General features: G+C 36.9%; 1 protein-coding gene across 3 annotated transcripts in view; it reads right to left on the minus strand.

Annotated features, from left to right (window-relative positions):
* The window catches only part of AUH (AU RNA binding methylglutaconyl-CoA hydratase), a 162,760-nt gene that overhangs the window by 65,710 nt on the left and 69,300 nt on the right, over positions 1-27,750 (minus strand). For all 3 annotated transcript variants that reach the window (XM_059927008.1, XM_059927005.1, XM_059927007.1), the window contains 2 exons: positions 12,239-12,331; positions 10,506-10,562 (listed from right to left, as the gene is read on the minus strand). In XM_059927008.1, the coding sequence (XP_059782991.1) occupies positions 10,506-10,562; positions 12,239-12,331 (150 nt within the window). The remainder of the gene's footprint in view (positions 1-10,505; positions 10,563-12,238; positions 12,332-27,750) is intronic.

Here is a 27,750-nt window from a genome sequence, read left to right on the forward strand (position 1 = left end):
GTATATTTATTGAAAAATATCTGCATATAAGTGGACCCGTGCAGTTCAAATCCATGTTATTCAAGGGCCAACTGTCTTTACATAGCCCTTACATTGTATTTATAACTATTTACTTAGCATTTACATTGTATTAGGTATTATAAGTAATCTAGAGATGATTTAAAATATATGGAAGGATGTGCATAGGTTATATGCAAATACTACACCATTTTATAAGGTGTACTATGCCATTTTGAGCATCCATGGATTTTTGTATCCGCAGGGGGTTCTGGAACCAATCCCCCTTGATACCAAGGGACAACTATAATTTACACATTTAGTAATACTCGATGGATGACTACCGGACCTGTGGTCTCAAACTGTGGGAATGAGAGAGACAGTCTCTGGCTTCATGAAGCTTCAAAGATTTGTACCGTTTTATATTTTACATTTACATTTAAATTTATGATTTTGAGTTCATTTTGTACAAACTGTGAGATTTAGGTTGAAGTGGGTTTTTTTTTCTCTTTTCTTTTGCATATGGATATCCAACTTTTCCACCACCATACTTTCTCCACTGAATTGCTTGTGTGAATTATCAATTATCAACCAGCCATACTTGCACAGGTCTATTTCTGGATTCTGTTGTGTTCCACAGATCAAAGTGTCTATCTTTTCCCCAATACCACACTGGGTCTGCAGGCCATAAATTCTCTTAGTTTTCCTTAATCTGAGAATATCCTTACTTCACCTTCATTCCTAAAGGACACTTTATCTTGATACAGAATTCTGGGTTGACAGTTCTTTCCTTTTAGCAATTTAGAAATATCATTCCACTTATTTCTGGAATCCATTGTTTCTGATAAGGAATCTAATCACTCAAATCATTGTTTTCCTATAAATAATGTTATTTTCCTTTGGCTTTAATTATCATTACTATTAGTAGTAGTATTTGGTCTTTAGTTTTAAGCATTTTGATTATGACGTGTCTGGTCCTGGATTTCTCTGGGCTTATCTTGTTTGGGTTCACTCAGTTTCTTAAACCCTTAGTTTATGTCTTTCACCAAATTTGTGAAATCTTCAGCCACTATTTCTTCAAATATTTTTCTTCTGAACCACACTCTTTCTCCTTTCCTTCTGAGACTCTTGTGACACAAATATTAAACATTTCAGTATTGTCCTATAGGTCCCTGAGGTTCAGTTCATTTATTCAGGTTTTTTGTTTGTTTGTTTCTCTGTTACTTAGACTGAGTAACTCCTGTTCATTAATCGTAAAGTTCACTCACTCTTTCTTCTGTTGTCTCTATTCTGAAACTTTCTATATTTCCATTTGTTCATGTGGGTAAGGCCTAAAATTTTGAAGTCCCAATATCATGTGCTGGCTAACACCTAGGGATATCAGGTGAACCACAAATGGCCTGACTACAAGTTCTCCTCCCAACTTTGCTCCAATGAACTAAGTCCCCTAGACAAACAACCTTCCTCTCATCAGGAAGACTAGGCATGGTTCCTACTTATTTCTGGGGAGAGGGTTCCAGGTTCATGCCAGATTGTGAAATTATTCAAACAAAACCAATCACATCCTCCCTAAGGAACCAGGGGGCACACCACCCTCTCATCACTACAAAGCCTGCCTCCCACACTCTGGTTTTTCACTGTTCCCAAGCACAGCCTCCATGTGGTCCTGTGTGCCACGTGGTGGCTTCCCCTGAGCTGTGAGTACACGTGACTAAGAAACTGCTATCAGTCACATGTGTCTAGTGTCAGGCATCATGTCATGCGACTGGCCATCCCCAGAGTCCCCAGGGATCTCTCCATGTTTGTTTACGACTATACACCCAGTGTCTACACCAGTGCATGGGTCAACAAGTATTTGCAAATTAAGTGAATAAATACACCTGGAACCCAGCGTGTGAGCAAAGGGGGCAGCAACAGGAGAGAAGGTTAGAGAAGTGCTGGGGACCCACGTTACATGCCTTATAAACTGAGGCTTATAGCTGACAGAATCCACACTATTTTCTTAAACTCACAATTCCCAGTTTCAACTGCTTTATTCATGTTTGATTCCAACAACTTTATAATAGAGCAGTTATGATACTTGTACACATGTTTAATCTCTCCTACCAGATTTTAGATGGGTATTTTAAAGGAACACTGCTGAGTCATCTATATCTATACCTGTATCTACATCTATTGATATATCTATCTGTTTCCTCTACAACAACTAACAATACGTCCTGTCGACAAATAACTCCCAAAACCCCCTAATTAGAAAAAAGTAAAGTGGTCACTGAATACATTTTAAAAGTACAAAGAAATGAGACCGCACAATGTATGAGGTGTGTTCGTAAATGTACCAGACTTCAGAGAGCAGAACGAGTGCTGGCCTTTACAGGTCACTTAGGAATCAGTCCATTAAATCCAGCAGTGCTATCCATTGCTCACAACACTGGTAAATGTTTGACATTATATAAGCCTCTTAAGAAAAGCAGTCTTATTTTTATTGTTATACTTTTCTTCTTCCTGAAATAGTATGACCTTATTAATCAGATTTGGCACCGAAAGGTCTCTTGCTATTTATGAAAATCAAATTCACCCTCACAGGATCAAGATGAGTCACTGCTGAAGATATTCAAAAGAATAAGCTCAGATTCTGATGTATGTTCTAGGAAGATTTCAACAAAAGTTAAAAAAAAACTTTCCAAAATGACAACTGTGTTCAGGACAACACACACACTGGATTTAAAAATCTGTCATTACTTCATAGATGCACCTTAAAATAGAGTTCCTGGACACCATGCCAAGAGACGGCCTTATTGCTGAACACAGCCTACAGTGAGACATGCAGTGATGCCCAAACCCCTCACCCTGGGGAGGAGAAAAAGACAAGACTGGGGACTCTCATTCTGCTCCTGTGAAACCTGAGTGCTCTCATTTCCTTCCTTCCTTTTTTTTTTTCATAAAAAACTCATTTTTCTTTCTTCCTTTCTTTTTTAATTTGGGAAATAGTCAATACCAATGATAATTATTAAAGATTCTTTTCCTGAAAACTTTCCAAGAAGAGAATACTAAAAGTATACCCACAGTTAGTCACCACCTTAACCAAGTGATCAAAGTTATTGTCACCCAAAATGGGACAACCTAACTTTAAGTGCCATCAAATGAAAAGAAAAGAAAATATAGAGCATGGCCCATTTAGCATTCTTGGCAAAAATTTTTTATCATAAACCTAAACGTGAGGAAATAACTCAGTCAAATCCAGAATGAGCAAACTTAAATAATTTGCTTGACTTCTTTTAAAAAAGATTAGTGTTAAAAAAAAAACAACAAAAAGAGATGGAAAACTTACTGAGATTAAAACAACAAACAAACAAAATTGCAATGTGTGGCATTTAAATGAATCCTGAATTGGAAAAGCAAAACAAAAAGACCACTACAAACAACATTTTGAAACCTGAGGTAATCCGAATATTAGTAATGATGTTAATATGTTAGGTGTTATAACAGTGTTGTGGTTATATGAGTCCTTTCTTATTCTTATGAAAAGCATACTGAAATATTTAAAGGTTCACCTTGTTATTTTGAAATGGTTTGGCAAGAACACAATGGATGTGCATATGAGAGAGGGAGGTGGAGAGTGGAAGAAGAGGGGCATGGTGGGGGGGGGACAGATCTTGGCAAAGGGTATAAAGAGTTTCCTTTTACTGCCTTTCACATTTCCTAAAGTTTGAATATTTCCGAAATAAAAAGCTAGAGAGAATGAAAGAGAACCACAGAGCAATGGAAATACTAGACATCTTGTCCACAGTGATGTATACCCAAGCAAGAAGCCTTAACAGTTTTCTTAGATATAATAAGGTTTCTTGACATATACCCCAAATCCTCTAGTAGAAGATGTAAGAAACAGAGGCCAGGAATAAAAGAATCTGCCACCATTTTCTGTGCAAACTTCCAGAAATTTCCTAAACTGTCAAATAACAGAATTCTAATCCTCTGAACTTGTTTTACTGCATTCTTATAAATGTGTTAAAGGGTGGTATTGTTTGGGGAACTATTTCCAAAAGAGAATTTTATTTTCTAGTACTGGAGCATTCTCTCAGTTGGGAAGAAGATAGGAAGTTTAGCTGTTTTCTTAAAGGTGAAAATAATAAAGAACAGAGTAGGGCTATTTAGTGTATAAAAATCCTTAATATAATTTAAGAATATTACAGGAAGATCCTAGGGTAACAATACTAAGGATTTTTAAACTGGCTTTAAATCATTAACATCGTATTTTATAATATCTGTCTATACTTAAATATATATATATATATTACAAATAAAAGTACTGGTTTAAGTATATGACAGTCAATTACATTCCATTTTTATTATATCTGCTATAATACAACTTAAAGAAGTTCAATTTGGCTTTAGTATGTTTCCACCTTCCTTCACATCTTACTTTTCATTAACTATGTAATTTTAATGATCAAGTAAAAACTGAAATTTAGAACACTAATCTAAAACTTGCATTATAGTAATGGTCCATTAATATGCTCATTAGGACTATTACTATATCTGCAAAACAATTGCTTTATAATTTAACTTGTTTTATTTTAAGAAAATTTACAAAATATACCTTAAAAATAATCACATTGTTATTCAGACTCAAGTTCAAGTAAAAAAAAAAAGAAAAAAAACTAAATGCCAGGTTTTGATTACAGTTTCCCAGTAAACTGTTATCACAAAAGTGCAGAAGTGATAATAATATGACAACTAAGAGCCTCAGGTTAACTCTTTTGTGGCTGATCAAACATACAGTAAATCCAAGTGGGGAGATAGTTTCACTTGGATTAACATATGGAACCATGAGCCTGTAATAACTTAGAAGAGCATTCTTTGTTAGACTTATTTTCATATGTCTTCTAGACTGGATGGAGTTCACACATTTTCCCCCAAAATATTTATTTCATCCATAGTATTAAAAAGGAAAGCAAAGCATTATTTCTTTCCACAATACTCTCCCTGTATTTGAATTCTCCCCACTTACATTCTACCCATCTTCTATTCGCAACCACCCTTGTCTGAAACAGATGAAAGGCTGGGACCACTGACAGTGAAGAAAGGCTCACTGATGAGGGTCACGAGCACCTGGCTGCTCAATGAGCATCTACGACAGGAAGCAAGTTAGGCATCACCAGGAAGGGAGAAAAAAATTCAGTGTAGTCTACTACGTCTATTATAGTAAGCTCTTTATAACACTTAACCACAATGTTTACAGTCAAAAAAAAAAAAAAAAAAGGACATCTCAGAGATCATTTTAGACATAGCAAATTCACCAATTTAAAAACAGTTTTAAGAAAAAAATTAGCAGTATTTTCATATGAGGATCACCTAAGACAGCAGTTCCCAACCTTTTTGGCACCAGGGACTGGTTTCGTGGAAGACAATTTTTCCATGGACCAGGGTGAGGTGGGGGGATGGTTTCAGGATGATTCAAGTACATTACATTTATTGTGCGCTTTATTTCTATTATTATTACATTGTAATATATAATGAAATAATTATACAACTCACCATAATGCAGAATCAGTGGGAGCCCTGAGCCTGTTTTCCTGCCACTAGATGGTCCCATCTGGGGGTGAAGGGTGACAGGGACACCCAAAATGTGTTGCCTATGCCCAATCTACTCCATAATCTCTTTTTGGTTGCTGTCACCGCAGAAAACCCTGCTTCACAAAGATAGGTTGTTGGAAATGGAAGCAGGGTTTTCTGTGTTTTTGTGGCAATCTCAGGATATTCCGCCTTGACTTTAATCCAGAATGTATGGAGATTTGAAGTTGTCTCAAACATACTTTTGAGGCCACCGTCATTTGTGAACTCAAGCAGTTGATCCTCTTCTAGCACGCACAAAGTCGATTCACCTGGCTTGTTCACAAATGGGTTGCAGATCTATTCCTTCCCAGTTCGGGGGTCTTCTGTGGTTGGGAAGTAATGCTCAAACTCTTCTGAAAGGTGAGATAGGTGATCACGCACCAGCTGGGAGAAAGAAGGCCCTGGCTCAGTCTCTTCCAAAATTTCTGCTAATGTATGAAACACGTCAAAAATTCCAATGTGCACTCGTTGCCCCCATAATTCCAGTTCGGCTTTGAATGCAGCCACTTTATCTGCTGACTTGAACACCCTTGTCGTTCTCCCCTGAAGTGACAGAGTGAGTTCGTTGAGCAGGTTGAATATGTCACACAAGTAAGCAAGTTTTGCGACCCATTCTGTGTCACTGAAGTGTGCTGCCAGTGGTGACTGTTTTCCTAAAAGAAATCTCTGGAGCGGCTCTCGTAACTCAGAAAATCTGGCCAGTGATCTCCCTTCAGAAAGCCATCTCACTTCTGTGTATAAGAGAAGACGTGTGTGCTCTGCGCCCATCTCCTCACAGAGCTGCTTGAACAGACGTGAGTTAAGGGCACATACTTTAATGTGGTTGATAATTTTAATCACATCCTGCAAAACACTGTTAACTTCAGGTGACATTTTTTGGCTAGCCAGCATTTCTCTATGGATGACACAGTGCGTAGACTCACATTCAGAAGTGACCTCTTTGACCCGAGTAGAGTAGTGAAACCAGAAAGACGTCCGGTCATGGCAGCCACTCCGTCCGTGCATATACCGACACAAAATGACCAATTCAGTTTTCCTGATATGTAATCATTCAAAGACATAGTTCTGCAGCTGCGGTGTTGGTTGGCAACAAAAGTGCACATAACATATCCTCATGCACATCCTCCTGAAAAATATATCGCATAAAAACAAGCATTGTTGCCTTGTTGTCAACATCAGTAGACTCGTCAACCTGGATTGTGTACCACGGTGACTCATTAATCCTCTCTAACTATTGTGCCTCAGTATCCTCTGCTATTTCATCAATTCATCTAGTTATGGTGCTAGCCGAAAGAGGAACATGTGCCACCTTCTGAACTGCAGCCTCTCCTAAAAGTTCACGACAAATGTCCTTAGCAGCAGGCAGGATCAGCTCTTCACCAATAGTAAAGGGCTTCTTAGCTTTAGCAATGCAGTTAGCCACTAAGAATGGTGCTCTCAGAGCAGACACATTTGATGAAGTTGCGGCCTTCAATAATTGCTTCTGTCCTTCGTGTTCACATTTTTTTTTCTTTTGAAAAATTCCAAAGACTTGTCTTTTGATGCAGGGTGCTTGGTCTCCATGTAGCGAAGCAGTTTTGAAGGTTTCATGGCTTTGCTGGATAGCCAGTCACCACATATTATACAAAGCGGGCTTGGAGAATGTGAATCACCTGTTGCAATGAACCCATAATTTAAGTAGGACTCTTGGTATTTTCTTTTAAATGCAGCTTTCTTTTTGTTGGCAGTCTTAGAGTCTTCTGCTGTCTCCTCATTAGGTTTCTCCCCCTTTTCAAAGCAGCTCTCCAGTGATGTTTGTTTCTTACTCATTTTGGCTAGGGTTAGCTTGTGGGCTTACGTGTGACTGAGACGAGTGCGCAGTGTGGGAAAGAGGCGCAGACGGAAGTGGTAAATAAAATAATGGGCGGGCCACACACAGACTAAAATAAGTATCGGATTCGACTTCAAGCCTGCCACCAGATACAGCTGAAGTACATCAACTCACTTGCCACTATAAAGCCTGCTACCAGATGCAGCTTAATTGTCACTTGCCACTCACTGATAGGGTTTTGATATGAGTCTGCAAGCAATTGATTTATTACGGTCTCTGTGCAGTCAGACCTCTCTGCTAATGATAATCTGTATTTGCAGCCGCTCCCCAGCGCTAGCATCACTGCCTCAGCTCCACCTCACATCATCAGGCATTAGATTCTCATAAGGAGCGAGCAACCTAGATCCCTCACATGCGCAGTTCACAGAAGGGTCTGCACTCCTATGAGAATCTAATGCCGTCGCTGAGGCGGTATGCGAGCAATGGGGAGTGGCTGTAAATAGAGATGAAGCTTCGCTCGGTTGCCCCGCTGTTCACCTCCTGCTGTATGGCCTGGTTCCTAACAGGCCATGGACCAGTGACGGTTCATGGCCTGGGGGTTGAGGACCCCTGATCTAAGAGAAAGGGGAGGAGAGAAATGAAATTGGAGAAAATATCTGCGGATTAAAAAACTTCTTCTATGCATAGGACAGAAGAGGATTTTCTCCATAAAATTTTCAGAAATAGCTTCTTCAGATATACTTAAAAAAAAAATCCTTACTTAAAACAAACTGTTCTGCTATTATTAAAAACAACAACAACAATAACAAAAAAACAGGCTTTACTTGGGGTATTTTAATAGCCATAATGCTAATATAAGACTGAAGCAAAAATTGTGCATGTACCTCTTATTATCTAAATGTGAGTATGATATGAGCCTTATACAAAATTAGATTCATTTTCAATAAAAAATTCAGTACTACATAATTACATGCACTATGAGCTATAAACTTGAAAGCTTCATTATATTAAAGGAGCAACTAATATTCCTTCAGACTCACTTAGAAAAAAAGGGAAGAAAACAAAAAGACAGAAAACTATCCTTTATAAACAAATGGAAAATGTTAAAGCATTCTGAGTTTTATAACAAATAAATTTGTTAAGGACCCCAGAGAACTTAAGTACACTGGGAAGAAAATGCTAATTTCTAGACCTAATATGACACAGGCAGCTCCCAAGGGAAGACAGAAGGAGCTAAAGCTACCACCTTCATTTCTTAGTATAATCAATTAAGCTTTTTGCATCTAATCAAACCCAACTATACTCTCACACAACAGTATTATCTTCTGGTGGTTTTAATACAAAACATTTCATATCCGGGACTTGGTAAATATTCAAATTATCAAGTTCATTTTCCTTCCATCCCCTATCTCTGCCACCTACTAATTCCCTTTCCAAAAAAATTACTTAAACATTAAAAACCACTGTATTAGTTTCCTATGGCTGCTGTAACAAAATTACCAAACTTGGTGGCTTACAACAACAGAAATTTATTCTCTCATAGTTCTGGAGGCCAGAAGTCCAAAATTAAGATGTTGGCAGGGTTGGTTCCTCCTGGAGGCTCTGAGGAAGAATCCCCTAGCTTCTGATGGCTGCCAGCAATCCTTTTTCTTCCTTGACTTGCAGATGCATCTCTCCAATCTCTGCTGTCTTTGTCTTCACAAGACCTTCTTCTCTTTGTTTTTTTCTCTTTTTTGAATCTTCCCCTCTTCTTATAAAGATACTTGTCACTGAATCTGAGGTTCATTCAGATAATCCAGGATGATCTCATCTCAAGATCCTTAAGTTAATTACATCTGCAAAGACCCCTTTTCCAAATAAGGTCACATTCATAGGTTCCAGATTGACATATCTCTCAGGGGGCCCACCATTCAATTACAGTCACTATCTATCTAGGCTCAGTCATATCCTAATTATGAATAAATGCTTACTTCTTTAAAAGAATTTCAGAAACATGTCATATCATCCTTTTTCTAAACCTTGTATTATTTCACATATTTTTATCTGATAATTCTTTTCAATTGGGTCTATTTTCTTATAAATCCTTTTAGCGTTTTCATGAGTCACTGTGAAAAAGACTGGCATGGTAAAACAGGTAGACAGTAAATGCTTTTACCTACAAGAATATTATTTTTGCGGATTACCAAAGTAGAAAACTCAGTGAGTCTTATATATTGATCTGGGTAGTCTTCAGTTTCACTGAATTATGTTTTAATCTCTACCTATACACCTTAACCAGGACAAATATTCTTATAATGATAAGGTTAAACATATAATTTTAACTTAGGTACAAAGGAAGTGTTCGAACACTGCCTTTAATTTTTACATTATTACTGTTATTTCATTCATAAACTAATAAGTTATCAATGTGCACATCCTCAGGTGAAGTCAACTTTTTGAAAGAACGACTTCACAGAATGCGAATGTCTCCAAATTCTCTGCATCAGACGAAAGAACAAAAATTTCACATTTATCTGGTGATGCAGATTTCATTATCAATGGTGGAAAAGTACTTTCTTAAATGAGTCTTCCAACAGAAGCTGCTCACCTTTTTTGTAGTAACAGAAGAAACAACACCTCCTCAGCTCCAAATTCAGGCTACCCACCGACCCTAACCTTTGTCCAGCTGCAGAGAAACACAAGTAAGCTGGCACGAAGCCTGGGAAGCCCTGCCCCCTCCTCCACTGGGGTCTGACTGTGTGTATAAAGCTCTCTGAGGGTGCACACATTTACATACTCACATAAAAGTTTCAAAATATCGGTGTTATCCTTCAAGAATAATGTGACTGATACAATAATTTTAAAGTTCAGAAATCTAACAGAAAAGCACAGGACACAGCACAAAAAGAGAACAACAGGCAACACGTCTGCAATCTTCACACCTACGGAAGCTAAAGAATGCATTTTGAATAAGGACTCTGCTACAGAAGCAAACAACACAGCATGAGTCTCTTTACCCAAAATGTTGCCTTTTCAACTAACATCTTTTTGCCCTATGCTCTGTTTTGAGGAACAAATCAAGATGGGCATGAACAATTCATACCTCCACCAGGAATAATTGCCAACTTTGTTTCAACCAGGCCCATTTTTGCAGAAGAAGCTAAAAAGGAAAGAAGAAAATTAAGTAACATCCACATCATCAAATTCAAATATGATGACCTGAAAAAGTTAGGAAAATAAGCTACAAATATTCTGTTTACTAATTAAATTTGTGTCACAAATCTTTTTAAAAATCACTTCAGAAGGCATTCAGTTATGGAAATAAGTAAACATTCTAAATGATATATATTAAGAGAGTCACACGACATTTTCTGTTAAAAACTGCTTGGCAGAGAATTAATTTTTGATGCAGAAAGACCAGGGTTGTGACTACATAATTTGACCTGATACTGCCAAGTCATGTTTGAAGGCTTAGATCTCATTAATTATTCAGGATGAGGAGAGAGGCTGTGTCTGACAAGTATGAATTCTTTAGCTGCCTGAACAGTCCTCCAGATCAAACAGCTTAATATATCATATCAGATATGGCAACTTTTCAAGACCAAATCTCTAGTTACTTCTGACAAATGGCTTTGCTGTTCTGACAGCTGGACAGGGTTCCTCTTTCCATGTTTGTTTTCACGGCTACTTTAAAACATCTTAATTATTTCTTTATTTGCATATCCAAATGTACTTGGACTACTTCCCATATCCTGATTCCCAGAACTTGCATTCTTTCAGAAATGGATTGCGTGTAACTTGGCTTTTCAGTTTAAAACCCAATCATCTCAGTCAAGAAAACAGAGATCTAACATAAAGTGAAAAGGGGGAAAAGTACACATGGATTAGCAACTGTAAATTCCAAGAGCCAGTTACCATAAAATTAGTAAAAACATAATTATATTGACTCTACATTTAACAGGCAGCTCCATCAGAAGAGACAGTGGGAACCAGGGGAAGAACCGTGACAAATATTTGCTGCCCACTTCGCCCAGCCCTTGATCCCAGAGCCCCTGTGTGTCACCCCTGTAAGGGACAAGGATACAGACAGCACTGTGACCATACAAAAGATAGTGCTGAGGACAGCACTGGCAGCATGCAGTACGCTGGCAGGATAACAGAAGTGAGAGCCGTGAGGCCAGACTGCCTGGGTTCAAATCCAGCTCATCATGGATCTGGGTCTTGTTTCTTCACCTGTCTCTGCACTAGCTTCCTCAAGCACCACAATATGTACCTATCTCACAGGGCTGTTAGGCAGATTAAGTGAGCTAATACGTGTCAAGTATTAGCTGAACACCAAGTCAATACTCAGCACGTGTTTAGCACTAATTGTTTCCTTCATTATTTTCATAAACACTTCATCCAGTCTTCAGAAAACCATGCAGGAAGAAAGTGAGCCTCAAAGAGATTAAGTTATTACTACTATAGCTAACAATAATTATGTGCTTGGACTAGTCATATGCTGTACATGAACTCATTTAATCTTCACAACAGTAACCGTCATTTCCCCCATTTCAGAGGAGGAAACTGATCTAAAAGGGGCAGGACCTAAGATCCAAATTCAGTTCTGTCTGACCCAATTCCTGTTCTCCTTTCCTCCTGCTAAGACTGAGCAAGATACTGTAAAAGACTGTTTTCTTAACTGGGAATTTTAAATACTTCATTAAGCCAACAGGTGATTTCTTCTACATGTTCTATTCAACAACAGGAAAAAAATAAAATATTTGGAACGATCTGAAGAGTAAGCACAAACCTCATTTTTAAAAAGTTATGTTTTTATATAGGATTAATTCTCACCTGCTACTCTTATATCACATGCTAAAGCCAGTTCAAGTCCACCACCTAAAGCGAGTCCATCTATTGCTGCAATGGTTGGCACTGGAAGATTAGCTGAAATAGAAAGAAAGATTTTATGCTTCTTCAGTAAGAGTGTTACCTTACTATGCAATTTATTTTACATTTTTTTCTGTGAATATAATTTTAAATGGAATATCGTCTATAGACTTTTGTATCCCTTTTACTTTTAACTAAATAAGCATTTCATTCTTCGTTATTCTAGAAAATGTAATGATAGTACAGGGTTTCATCACATAAATATGCAGTAATATCTTTAAATCTTACCATATTATTGAAATACATTCATAAATATTTTCTGTTGAATTAACAGAATCACAGTTCTGATTCTGTAATCTTCAAGCCTGAAGTCTTTTATGAGATGTTCTGGTTCACACAAATTTCAAGTTCAAATGACTTAGGTATAATGCAAAATTCATGACCCTCTATAGGTTACCTTGGTGCTCAGAATGATAGAGCCTCATTCAAAGAAGTCATACATCTACTCAAACAAGACAGAAGCAGTCCGAGTGGTTGCTGGGCGTCAACCCGCTAGTTCTACCATTTGGCAATGGGTATGATGAACAGTAGCTAGAAAGTGATCTGTCTCTATCAAATACCATGCACTTCAGATGGAAGAGACACTGAGAACCTGCCCAAAAGCATGACTGGGAAGGGGTCAGCCAATCACAAAACTCAAAGCCAGATTTTCTTTAGTCCATAGACACTATTATTTTAATGAAACTTTTGTAAATATACAGATTTCATTTTTTATAAGTAGTTCAAAAACTAACTGGTTGGGACTTCCCTGGCGGTCCAGTGGTTAAGACTCTGCTTCCACTGCAGGGGGCACAGGTTTGGTCCCTGGTCCGGGAACTAAGATCCCATGTGCTGCAAGGTGTGGCCAAAAAGTTAAAAAAAAAAAAAAGAATATTAAAAAAAAAACAAAAAAAAACTAACTGGTTAATTATTCTGTGAAGCAGAATCCTTTCTGTAAATTTTATTTTGACTATGGGAATGTGAAGTTAGGCTGAACAACCTTAACATATGAATAAAATGTGGATATTAAAAAGGTACCATCTCCTAATTTGTTCTCACCACAAAAAAGAAATAATAACTGTGTGACATGATGGAGGTGTTAGCTAATGCTACAGTGGTAATCATATTACAATATATAAATACATCAAATCAACACATTCACCTTAAACTTACACAAGTTATATGCCAATTATATATCAATTTAAAATAAATAAATATATAAAATAAAAATGAATAAATAAAAATAAAATTAAAAAATACCATCCCTGGAAGTCTCTCTTCCATAGGTATTCTGATATGTGAAATTCCTCAGATAGAGAGCTTTATTCAAATTTGTTGAAGTACACTGAGGTTTTTTCATACATGAAGAAATTTATCAAATTTATTCTAAGAGCAAAGTTGAAATGGCTGGGATAGAGCACATATAGATGCTGCCACCTGAGGCAAAAGCACTACTGATAGAGCAGGGATGAACGGGGCTTTGGAACAGGGCATGTTTCACTATTTGTACCTGTCTGAGCATTTTGGGGGGAGGTGGAAGCTTGAAAGGACAGGACAAATTCAAAGGTGCTCCACACAATGTGCTTTACAGCACACCTGGTAAAAAAATGAATAGACAGCTATGTCAGTGTTTACAGTCAGGAAATGAGTTTAATGAAAAAATAAAATCTAGTTATTTTATCTGACAAAAAAGAAAAATTAATAAAGTAATATAATGGCAAATTAATCCGACTGGCTCCCAAGGTCACCTCAAGCCACTACAAGTACAATGGAATTACTGTTACACAGCTCCCAATCCTCCTTCCTTTCTACAAAGCTAGCTATAGAAATTGTCATATTTCTATACTCCTTCAATCTGCTACCTCCCCATTCTCAAGTCTCTCCCATCAAAATCTTTCCCTAGGCCTCACTACGGCCTTGGCTCACCTCCATCTAAGATAAGCGTCCAGAGGGAACAGAGTAAACGCGTTTCATCACTCCCACTCATCTCCACCTCACAGCTCTAGTCCCACTCATCTCACCGAGACCGTTCTTGCTCCGCTTACCAGTGACGCCGTGATACTGCCCCATAACCAATGGGCACCAGTCCCTATTAAACTCGTTGCCTCTGAAGATCAGAGACATAAATCCTGAACACTCCTCCTCCTTGAATTCCTCTCTTCATTTGCCTTCTGGGTGCCTCCCCCTCATTTTTCCTGCCTTTCTTTCTGCCTCTGGTTATATCTCAGCCTTCTTCCCCTCTCAATAGAAGCTCTGCCCAGTAGGTCTCTTTCCTATCCTTAACTTTTACCATCTGTAATACCAATGATATACAAATCACCACTTCAAACCCAAACTTCTCTCTAAACTGTATCTCTACAGCTACCTGCCTGTTGGACATCTCTACTTAAATACTTTATCATGTTCAAATCAACTTCCTGTCAATCCTTCTTCTAGATTCTATTTCACATTCACCAAGCATCTCCATTCACCAAGTTACTCAACACAGACACCAGAAGTCATCCCAGATGTCCTCTTTTCCAATGATCTTACATCTAATTGTTTTCTAAGTCCTGTCTAACAGGTCACAATTTGGCAAATCTCCCTCCCTTTTATACAGCCAAAGTTCTGGGCCCCCTCATTTCACACCAGCAGGAGATCTCTAATTGACCTCCTTCACCTGCAATGTGCCCCTTCCAATGCATCTTCCATATTTCTTGCAGGATAATCTTTCTAAAGTGCAAACAGGGTCATGCTCTTCCCCTACTTAAAACAGTACAATGATTTATTCCACATTCAGGGTAAAAATTGTGAAAATTTTAGCATGGCACAGGAGGCACCTGATGAACTAAGTCTGCCCACCTGCCCAACCCCTTCTCCAACCTCGCACACCTGCTCTGTGTTCCAGCCCCAAACTACTTGATGCACCTTCAGAAGTCATTCGCATCCAAACCTGTGTACAAGCTGACCTCTGCCTGGAACGCCTAGCTAGTCCCTAATTATCTTTCAAGGCAACGCTCAAAAGCCCCTTGTTTTACGCTTCCGTGGCACTCTGTACACACTTTTCCAGAAGAGCATTCACACCACCTTACTGTCCATTCAGCAGTAAAGATTAACATCACATCAATGCTGCTCAGTAACATCCTTCTTACCACTCTGGAACAAACCGCAAGATTTTTCATTGCCTCTTCTAACTCCATTAATTCTGGTATTCTCTCTACTTTTCTTCTTGTTATTAACTTCTTTCATTTAATACTTCAATGGAACAACATGAATATATGCAGCCCTATGGAGCTACAGAAAAGAAAAACTGCAGAGTTCCTAAGATGGAGAGAGCAACAGGAAGAGAGTGGGGCATTCTCTCCTTCCTGTGTGAAAATGCTGGTCAACAGTGAGTGTCTTCAGAACTCACTAAATATCTGCTGGAAGCTGACGTGTCAGAAAACAAATTAACAAAAATGAGTTTAAAGGGCTTCCAAAATCAAACCCAGGCCTGAAATATGTGTACCACCAAGTTCCACCTTCTGAAAATTTCAACTCATGGTAAATAGGAGTTATTTCATATTCCTTAGATTTTTTTCCCCTAAAAATAGGAACAAATTGATGTGATATATATGGAAAGGAATTTTTCTTCACATCAAACTGTGCATTGAAAATGGAGACTAAATAGAAGGGTAAAAGGAATAAAATGACTGTAAATTACAAAAGAAATACTCTATCACTTCATAATCTCTAAAGCATAATGGAAAGAACACAGGAAAAATTCCTGGTCATCTGTAATGTTCTTAATACTGCAACACAAAGGCAACAATTGCCTCAAAAAGACATAAGGCTTTGCTCTACATTTTTATTAGTTAATATTCTCAAATAAATATTACACTTAAAAATCACACTTAGCCAATAGAAAGTTAAAAAGCACCATTTTTTCAGAAGTATAAAATGTCACTAAAAGAAAAAAAGTAAAAACACAAATGAAGTTGATTAATGAATATATACCCTTTCCCTTCATTGTGAGAAGTCTATAACAAACATTACTTTGATAAAATAAAATGATGGGGGAAGGGGCATGTTCAACAGACAGGATTCAGGTTCTACATGACTTGAAGTATGAGGATGGGGTTTATATAATGCAGTGGTAGGAAAGGAGAAGAAATAAACAAATACAAACATGCTGACCTGGGAGATGGGGGCATTGGTGGGAAAGGGCTAAAATGAATCATCTCATGCTAAAGTTTTTCTTAATTCTGAAGCTAGAGAATATAATACTTTTCTGCTATATGTTTTACTTTCTGGAAGTAAAGAAAATTATTTTTAAATGTGACAGTTAAGAACTTAAGATATTTTCTCAAGGAGATAAAAGTTCTTAACATTGCAACTTATATAAAAATATATAATAAAAATGACAAGAAATGTGGGGTCCTTATATTACAAAGAACACGGAAAATAGGGCATTAATACTCTCAAATCATTAAATAGGTAAACTACTTGGTACTTTTGAATATTAACATAAATTAGCATTCTGTAAAGCTGACTATAAAATTTTTCCTACTAACATAATTATTTAAATAGAACTGAATTAGCATTCAATGAGTAATTAAATTTCAATCATTTTATAATATTATAAGTCCTGAAGTTCTATATAAACCTAATTTTTCCCTGAAAGATGTTTTTCTTGTAAACGTTTTTCAGGAAAATATAAGTGACCTCAAAGTACATGCTAGTTTCATAGTTACCTAATATGCTTGTTTTTATACATAGTATTTCTTCTACTTGGGAGCACTTAATAATCTTAGAGAAAATTCAATAAAACAAACATCTGAAAGGCAGATTATCAGTTTCAAAGAACCGAGAAATATCAAATTGGCAGTTGTATCAGAGTGCGACTGAATGAAACGGGAACCGCCACGAGCAGTGGCTATTTCCAACAGCAATAGGAAGAAATGATGACTCAATGTGTTATGTAACCAACAGGATTAGATACTATTTTGAGTTTAGCACCAGGAAATGAGCCAGGTATGACAAAGAAGATAATAATCCTTTGAATTCTCCTAAAAATATAATTAAAGCAAACAATTAAAGTTTTGCTATTTTAAGAGAAAATAAATGAGCTACAAGGCAGGCCCTGTCTACTCCAGAGTCTGCAGGACACCCTCTGCGAGCACAACTGGAGTCAGAGGCCACGAACGTGGGGGAAAGGCAAGTGAGGGGCTCCTTTCAGCTCTGAGATAAATACAGTACATAATGTAGGTTTTCAGATGTTTCTAGAAAAACATAAACAGTGCGATTATTAAGGGACTGCTAGTGTCAGTCATGAGTTTTAAATTTGGTTTTGCTTGAAGAATAGTGTTCTTATAGAAAACACAGAATTAAATATTTCAAAACAAATGCCCATCTAGTAATACCAGAAGTCTGACTTTATTGAAATCATTCAAGGAGAATAGAAATAAAATCAAGGTTAACTGAAAGTTACAATAAATTCCAAATTATCCTTAATTTCAGCTAAAACTTTATCTTCAGGTTAAGTTGCCATCATCAAGTTTCAAAGGAACCACAAAAAAACAAAACAAAACCACTCCTGCGCAAAGCCTGCACGCTGGCTGCACACTGGCTCTCCGGAGGTCCAGCCGGGGCCGCTGAGAAAGAAACAGGCCTGACGAGACGCCAACAAACACACTCACCTCATCACACCGGGGGCTGGAGGCCCACAAATGGGAGCCACCCTTCCCAGGACTCAGAAAAGTGACCACTGTGCAATCTGAGAAAAGCTGCCTGATTTTTCTAAGCCTACCACTTACGCGCCTGCCTTCCTATCTTTCTACGTAGCTACCTATGGATCTAGCAAAATAGTAGAAAGTGCTTACTATGTCTGGCCACTCTCTTAAGCACCTCAGAAGTATTATTTAAACCTCCTACCAGCCTTATGACATCAGAACTATAACTGGGTTGAGGAGTTGCTGTTAGTTGCCCAGGAGAGCCACAGCTGGAGCACAGGTGGTCTGGCTCCAGGCTCTCCCCTGTACCCATTATTGCCTATCACCAGTTCTTAGGGCCCAGACCCAGAGTCCCTGAGGAAGGACCCAGCATTGTTAGCCATCCTTTCCAAAGGACGTGCAACCATGTACCTGAGGAAAGGGAAATGCTGAGACTCCTAAGAAACTCTGACAAGCACACTGGTTCCGTGCTCTTCTAACTCTTGGAAACCTAGAGCAACACCACAGTTCAGTGGATCCAACTGGGGAAACCTCAGGAACCAGATGCAAGGCACCAGTCAGGTGACTATAACAGAGTTCTGACTTGAGTTTTCCCTGGGAACCCCCAACCCAGACTGTCCCCAGTATATGACTATATAGGTTATTAAAGTAGAAAGAGCCAACACCTGAGCAGCCCCTTCCTACCAAAATTCCAAAACAAATAAAGCCTCCCTAGGGGACATGCAGAGAGCGGATGCTGCTGAGGTTAAATCCCCACGTGCTGCCACTCAACAGCCTTGTCTGGGAGATTATAGTAAGTGTAACTGAGTAATGACTTCCACTGTCAACTACTTCAGATGGAATAGAGCTCCTGGTACTTCAAATGCTGCTTGACAGGGCAAATGTAGTTATTTTGTTGCTAATAAAATATAACACTAGAAGTAGTTTACTTTTTGACCTGTAGGAAAAAAAAGAGCGTTATTGCCTTGCTTCGTTACCTCTCAGGGTCTATATCCTTGCTCTTCAGAGTGGGGCTGTGGACCAGCAGCGTTAGCATCGCATGGAAGCTTGTTAAAAATGAAGAATGCCAGGTCCCACCTAAACCTACTAAAGCCAGGATTTGCATTTTAAAAGAAGATTCCCAGGCAAAGCTCTGGATACCTCCCCTAATCCCCAGAGAACCTGACAATCTCATCAATCCACAAAACTGACAGAAAGAAGCAGTAAGGGCCTTAATTCTTTGCGTAAGAGTAGTAAAGGTAAAGATGGTCAAGATTTACATACAAATATTTGTAGCAGCTTTATGTGTAACTGCCCCAAACTGGACACAACCCTAATGTCAGCATGTGGTACATCCATAAGAGGGAACACTACTCAACAATAAAAGTGAACCAAATACTGATCCATGATAAACACGGCTGAATCTCAAAAAGAAAGTATGCTGACTAAAAGACAACATACAAAATTAATGCATACTGTGTTCCATTTATAAAAAATTCTCAAAAGTGGAAACTAGTCTCTAGTGTTACGAAGCAGTTCAGCAGTTTTCTGAGGACAGGTGCAGGGCAGGGAGGGGAAGAAGAAGAAAAGGATTACCAAGGGCCATAAGGAAACTTCTGGGGGTGATGGGTATGTTTACCATCTTGATTATGGTTATGTTTTCACAGGTCGCAGTTACCACACTGTACACTTCAAAGTTGCAATTTATTGTATGTCAATTATACTTCAATAAACCTGTTTTTAAAAAGTGTATGACTTGATTAATACAAAAATGATAAACAAAAGAAAGTACACTAGTTCCCTGATCTTTTATAAACGAGAGATATAATTTAAAATTGATAAATCAAGTAATACAGATATGATTCAATTTAGAACTATAAAGAAAACAGTAAGAAAATATGATGGGATAAGAGAAAGGTGGGAGGAAAGAATTTAAAACTGGAAATATGCCAATTCCATCACTGCTCATAGTAAGAAGTCAACAGAACTTCCTAAAGGAACAGAGGACCAAGTACACTACATAAAGTTCTAATAATAAAGATAACCAGGTGACACAAAAATACAACCCTTTCCCATTATTAGAATAAACCTATAAACAGAACCATGAAAACACACAGCATATTTAAGATTTTTTTTTAATGTAAAATCACCAAAATCAGAAGGCATAGGAAATCATAATGACAGACCTAACACCAAACGTAGCAATACAGTTAAGAAGCTATAACCATCAAGTAAGAAAATGACTCCAACTGGATCACAAAACGAAACCCAGCTAACAAGCAGAACAGAGAAACATCTAAAACAAAACAGAAAATAATATTTTAAAAATATGAAAGATGTCAAATACACAGTCAAATACAAAGAAAACATCTCATAACCTTAATAATTAAGGGCAACACTGGGGTAAACATTAAATAAACAAACAAAAAAAGGTACTTATTAAGGCTTAATAAAGCAAAAATCCACAATAAGGATGTTGCAGTAATAAAATACCTATACACCAAATAACACAGCATCCACAAAGCAAAAACACAATAAATTCAAAACAGTACAAATGTCACAGCCATTCTCTGACCAATATGCAATAAGTAAACTAGAAAATAACAACAAAACTGCTAGCTAATTATAGACAAACACATACGGGTGGCCTGGAGGCACATTTTCTTCCCCATTTTAGTAACCTAGCAGAGAGCTCGCTCGACGTGTGAGGATCAGTTTGGCAGGAGTGCAGGCTCCAGCCACCTGCCTCCAGAGGTACTTTCTAACAAAGCCACTCACCTTCCCAACTGGAAAGTGTCCGTGTACATGGTCATACAGATGTTCTCTTCTTCCCTGACATACTAAATATATACAGCATTACAGAGGTGGGTTCTACTCTCCTATAACTTCTGTCCCCAAATTTCTTCTACCCTAACAAATTATTTTTTATCTAAATGGCTAATTCAAAAATGAATAAATGGGCATATTCTTGGCTCAACTGTTCCCTCCTTCTTCCTTCTTTTGGAAATGCACCTGGCCTCCAAGAACACAGGTTCTCCTCCATGCCTACGTGAAAAGTGCCCTGTGAGTTATGCGACGCTGCATCTGGGCCAACTGCTGTGGGAGGGGGCCAGAGCTTCAGTGTAACTCTGACTGGGGTAAGCTGGTCTAACGCTGGAGATCCAAATGAGCAAATCTCGTCAACAGATCTAAAGCCACAACCTTCAACTGAACAGTAATGAAGTAATAAAGATCATATCAGTAATAAAGACAACATTTTGCCTTTTTTTCTACTTTTTATTTTATTTTTCAATTTATTCCAAACCTCAGAGAGAAGGATGATTTCTATTTATTAAGTCTCCCTCAGATACCCTAGTAATATGTATAATGATATTTTCTGCATTGTTGTTTATAATAGTAAAAAACTAAAAACTACATATAAACCCATCCATAAAGGAATAATTATATACATTATGGTATATCCATAGCAAACAATACCAGGAAGTCATTTTTTAAATAGCAGTGATAAAAATCCACATTGAAGAAAACTAGATTCTAAACTATTCCCAGAAATAATTTTTCAAATACAGTGTCTACCACACAGCCAAAGAATAACCAAGGAAACAAGATACAGTAAGAACCAGTAGAAAAAAACAATTAAGAAGAAAAAGATCCATGTAAAATTGAGATCCAAAATCACCAAACACTGATTGTCAAAGACATAAAGCCAAGCAGGACACTGTAAACTATAAAAAGTGACAAAACAGATTTCTTAAAGAATGAAAAAGTATTTTAAAATGAAATAAAATAACTCAATGTTTATAACAAATCAGGTGCAGCTTACAAGAAAACTAGTGAGCTGGTAGATGGGTGACAAGAAACTATTCAGAGAGATAAGGAAAACCAAACAGATGGAAAATACAGAGATAAAGGATATAGTAAGAAGGTCTAATATATGTCTAATTGGCAGAAGATAAATGAAATAAACATCCATCTGAATGAGTTTAAAATAAAGCAGTGGTTTATATCTACTAATCCCAAACTCCCAATTTATCCCTCCCCCACCCCCTTTCCCCTTTGGTAACCATAAATTTGTTTTCTATGTCCATAAGAATAAGAATACACACACACACACACACACACACACACACACGTGTATATATTAACATATAACTGAATCACTTTGCTGTACACCAAAAACTAACACAACATTGTAAATCAACTATACTTCAATTAAAAAAAAAAAAACTAAAATAAAGCAGCAAATTAAACCTGAATAAAAAAGAAAGGAATTAATAAAAACCAGAAAAGGGATTAATAAAACAGAAACAATAGAGAACAAAGCCCAATACAGATTTTTTTTAATGTATAATGAAACTGAAAAGCGTCTGGAGAGACTGATCAAAAAAAAAAGAGAAGACATGAATTACCAATATCAGGAATGAAAAGGGGACATCATTGTTGGTTCTTCTGATATTTAACAGATAAAAGAATATTATGGATGACTTTAAACCAATGCAATTGAAAATCTAAATGAAATTGATAAATTCCTAGAAAACTATAAATTTCCAAAAATACAATTTAAAAACCTGTTTATGTGGTTCTTTTCATATATACATATATGTTTGTACATAATCTATATATCAATGTATGCATGCAAATATATATTCAAGTAAAAGCCAGGAAAAGGCCCCAAAATATACATATTAAATTAGCATATTAGCAGTAATTACTTATGTGGAGAGAAAAGGAATGAGGGAAAGCTGCTGAAAAGAGTTTTAAATTTTTACATTAAACACATACTCAGATATTGCCTGTGGAATTAAAAGCTAACAACCATGAAAAAGACAAAAAAAAAATTTTAATGATTTTTTTTGGGGGGCTTGTCAAATTCTAGAATATTCTAGGGTAATATTTTAGAGTAAGTGACAGAACTTGGTTGATAAGCCCATTACTCCTGCTATAGTTAGGAAAACACTGTAATTTTCACAAAACTGTCCAGTCATAATGTAATTAACACCCAATGAAAGTCAGCAAAGGCAATAAAATTCCAAAAAGAGAAGAAAAACCATCAGTTGCAAACTGTGATGTGTAACTACTCTATTCTAGATTACAAATCAATAAATAGGGGATGTTAACAGCTCATAAGGGAAAACAACTGATTCCTAGATACCTGTGTCAGTTTTCCATCATTCTTGGCAAGAGGATAAAGGAAACTAAAATTGAGATCTATAAGTTACTACTTGGAAAACTAATAAAGGTAGCTAACTAGAGTATTTCATTAATCAATCTTTCACATACCATAATTCAGTACTTCCAATTTCTAATTTATAATAACATCAAATGGGGGGGGAGAGTAAAATATAAACTGGATTGCATCCAATTTAAATTAATTACTGATTTTTAAACAGTTCAACCCGCTGACCAACAAACAATTCTGCAAACTTTGAAAATGTTCTTTACTTATCAATTCTTAACACACTACATCTAAAATAAAAATCAAATAATCATTTAGGCAATAGCAAAGAAAATATAACAAGTGCATAATCTCTCAAATTGTATTATAACAGTCACTGTGGTAACAATTAAGTATTTTCAGAATCAGCTTTATTTCAGATAAAGTAAATCAAAAAAGAAATCTGTAAAAGCTCTGCATTCTATAATGGTGAAAACTTAAACTGCAGGAAAAAAAAAAAAACCCTCTGGATTTTTCGTGAATAAGTATCAGATGCCTCTAAATCAAATGGAAAGCTTAAAACGGATATACCTAGAATTTATGAAAGCTCTTTTGTATTCATTACTCAAGAATCTCTAAACCCTGGGAATTCCCTGGTGGTGCAGTAGCTAAGACTCCGCACTCCCAATGCATGGGGCCGGGGTTCGATTCCTGGCCAGGGAGCTGGATCCCACATGCATGCCGCAACTAAGAGTTCACATGCCACAGCTGATGAGCCCGCCTGCTGCAACTAAGACCTAACACAGCTAAATAAATAAATATATTTTTAAAAAGATCCATTTGCTTTAAAAAAGAATCTCTAAATCCTAAAATGGGGTACTAGAAAGAGTTTTAGGTGGATTTATAGCTTTACAAGCACATTTCTTAGTTTAACGTTTTATTATAATGACTAAATGCATGAAGTGACAAATACAACACTTTAAACTTTGGCAAAAAATTATTCACACTTTATTCATATTCAAAAACTCTGAATTTACACCAGAGATTATTATTAAGCCATGATAAATTAGCATCAGAGACTAATATTAAGCCATGATAAATCAGATATTATGCTTCACAGAAAGGTATATATATATATATATTTTTTTTTTTTTTTTGAGGAAAACTTTTCCAAATACTCTCATTTGTAGTTTACTTACAAGAAATCAAATTATGGGAAGTATTTTCCATAACCAGGATAAGTTCAGATAACTAGTTTTTTCTAAATGGATTTATAACCAAAAAGCCCAGCAAGTCAAATTAGGGTGCCTCCCAAAATTGCTTTGGGAGCTTTGCTAAGCGATGGAGCTTTTTCATCATTTGCCAGCCAAATAAGCAGCTGCCCATAGTAGCCTCAACACTTGTTTCCAAAAGGGTACATGGTTAAAGTCACCAGTAACGACCATGTTGCAAAATCCAAGTCAATTCTTTAGCATTCACCTTACCTGACCTATCAGCATCTTTTGATCAATCAGTCTTTATGAAAGACTTTCTTCCATTGAGTTTTCAGAATACTGTTTTCTTCCTACCTCCCTACCCTGGCTGATCCTTCTCAGTCTCCTTTATTGTTCTTCTTTTTCATCCCAGACTTGACACATTATAATGTCTCAGGTTTGGCAGACTTCTTTCCTCTCTACAGTAACTTTCTAGGTGCCTCATCCATTATCAAGTCTTCACATAGCACCAACATTCTGATGACTCCAAAATTTACATCTCAAGCCTGGACTACTTGCCTAAACTCCAAGCTCCTATCTTGTTGCCTCCTTGACATCTGCACTTGGATGTCTACTAAGCATCAACTAACTTCACATTCCAAACTTGAACTCCTAAGCTACACCTCCAACTCTAAACCAGCAAAGGGGCAGCTATCCTAATTTACGAATCACAATAACTAATCAAACTGCTCCATCCATGTTCCTTCTATCATCCTCAGTCACATCCTGGAAGCAACATGAACTCGGATAGAAGAGAGAGAATCGAAAATTCTTTGAATTTTAGGTACAGGTAGACAGAAAGGTATTCCAGGAGAGAATCCAATCTGAAGATGAGAGGAGAGCAGTACAGCTTGGGTCATCTGTCTACACCAATGGAATCCCAGTCAATTTACTCTTTCAACTGGGGATCTACCGTGCCAGTTACTATGCTAGATACCAGGTACAGGTGGAGGAAAAAACCCACTATGCTCTCACAACAGAGAGGAGATAGCAAAAGTACCATACAGTAGAGAGAGGACTAGAATCCACATCTTCTGAGATTTACACATGGTATGCCTCAATAAACATACATCAAAACAATTCATACAAACTCACTGATTTGGGGAATGTACACAATTTAACTTTTCTACAACAAAATAAACATCTATGGCAATGTCTCTGAGAAAATGTTATGCTGAGCTGATATTCTTACATAAGAAAAACTTTATATTATGAAATAGAATGTAACTTCTAGTTTAAGATAAAGATGACAGAAAGAAAGACAGATCATGTAGTTACCAAAACATTAAATACTCTCTTGTACAAAGCTAGCTAGGCTGGGACAGGCAAAGAGTTTGATTCCAATAACAAACCCCTGCAGAAAGGCAGCAAAGATAAAAGTCTGACAGAAGTGTGTTTCCACTATATTGTGGTGGGTTTTTCTTTATTTTTTAATTATGAGTGACTTGTTTTGTATTGCTTTGAGCCTTACAATTCTAAAATTCAAGTGAAGTGTGTCTCAATTCTAAAATTCAAAATCATGCCAACAAAAGTAAAATAAATGAGAAGCACTACTTGAGATGAGGTTTATCCCATAAAATTTACATAAGATTTTTTCATACAAAATTTTTCTCTTCTGTTGTACAAAAATATTTTCTATGTATTTGACCCAGAGAGACAGTTTTTTCTAATAGAAAAATGCATAAGAACAGGAGATTTTTCAATCACATGAAGAAAGGCTAATCAGAGAATTTGAAAACTTTCAAAATTAAATTATTTCCTTTTATAAAACTTTACAGTATAACAAAATCTTAAGGAAAAAAAGATGTTTGTTAGACAGATGAATTTTGTGATCCAGCCTTTTAACATAATTACCTGTACTTCAATGCAAATTCAGCTCTGCATTTACATAGCTAAATTAAAGCTTCTGCAATTTTATTTCATCAGAAAAAAAAGGAAAAGGAAGCCAGAAATGCCTGACATTTTAAAGAATTACTGTGGAAGATCATTTACAAAAATATCATCCACATCACACTAGATTCCACAATTTAAAATTCTGGTGAAAACCTATTTTAAATATTTCTTTTTTATTAGATAGCAACTCCTTGAGGCCTCAACTTGAGAGAACTGGGCCTGCCCCCTCAGAGTTTCTACTTCACAAAGAATTCTAAAAATGTTTTCTAGCTCTTCATGAAATACCATCTAATTACAGAAAGACTAGTCATAAGTAGATAAACACCTCTGCTCTAGAACAGCATATTCTATACTGTTAATTTGCACAATGGAGGTCCCAGTAGTGAGGAACCCACATCATGCACCTGGAGGAGGGATAGTAAGTTCAGGAACAACAGCCGTTATTACACTGGGATCATCTCATGTTTGTGCATCCATGCTGACTTGCTGATGCCTAATATTTCAAAATAGTCAGTTAACTGCTTTCAACCTACACATCCCATACCTGAAGGGGGGCAGTGAGGACTTCTAACAATGAGAATTTCTTTAGAATAAAACATCTCAAAAACAGCCATAAGAGTTTTTTTTTTTTTTTCCTTTGAAAAGAGCAAAAGACCTAAACTTTGTTGTAGGATTTTTGAGTTACTTTTTAAGAAGACGCTTTCTAAGAAGCTAGGAAAAGTAAAGTAAGGAATTCAATGACTCAAAATACAGAACTTCTTTCTGACCTCTATTTTAATAAAATAGCTTTCAAATGAGTCTAGTACCTCTAAGTTCCTTATAGACTCTCTTTTATTAAAAACAAGCACAGCATAATAGTCACTATGGCCAAGAATAAACTCCATTCACCCTTCAGGCCACAGAGAAAGATACTCTAAATGTGGAAAAGGACAATAAAATGAAACAAAAGGGGAAAGTGGTATCAAACAGGTAGGATATATTCTGATTTGTACTATTACTGATACTGCTACAATGACCAATTTCAAGATACGTATGGTTGTTGAAAACCAGCTCACAAAATTCCTGAAAATTTAACAATCCTCGAGTCCATATGAACAGGTGCCAGCACATGTACATATAAAACAGCCCCAAGAGTACAATGCAGGATCCTCCTCCACCAGCATCCATTAACATCCACCAGACAAACCATTTCCTCCCATGGAAAAAATAGCCCCAGGAAGCCCTCCTCTAGGAGAACTATAGCATAAGGACCAAGAAGAAAGCTGGAGGCCTATGTGCAAATCTGGTCCATAAACCAATTTTGTTTGACATTCAAAGGGTTTCTTCTCAAGAAAAACCTTAAAACTAGGAGATATTTTCTAAAAATCTAGAATTCTGGCTTCTCTTGAAAATAAACAAGAAAAAAGAATATAAGAAAAAATGCAGAAAATTATTCAAGAAATAACGTAAGAAAGGTTTGCAGAACTC

This window comes from Balaenoptera ricei, chromosome 6 (assembly GCF_028023285.1).
Source record: "Balaenoptera ricei isolate mBalRic1 chromosome 6, mBalRic1.hap2, whole genome shotgun sequence".
NCBI lineage: Eukaryota > Metazoa > Chordata > Mammalia > Artiodactyla > Balaenopteridae > Balaenoptera > Balaenoptera ricei.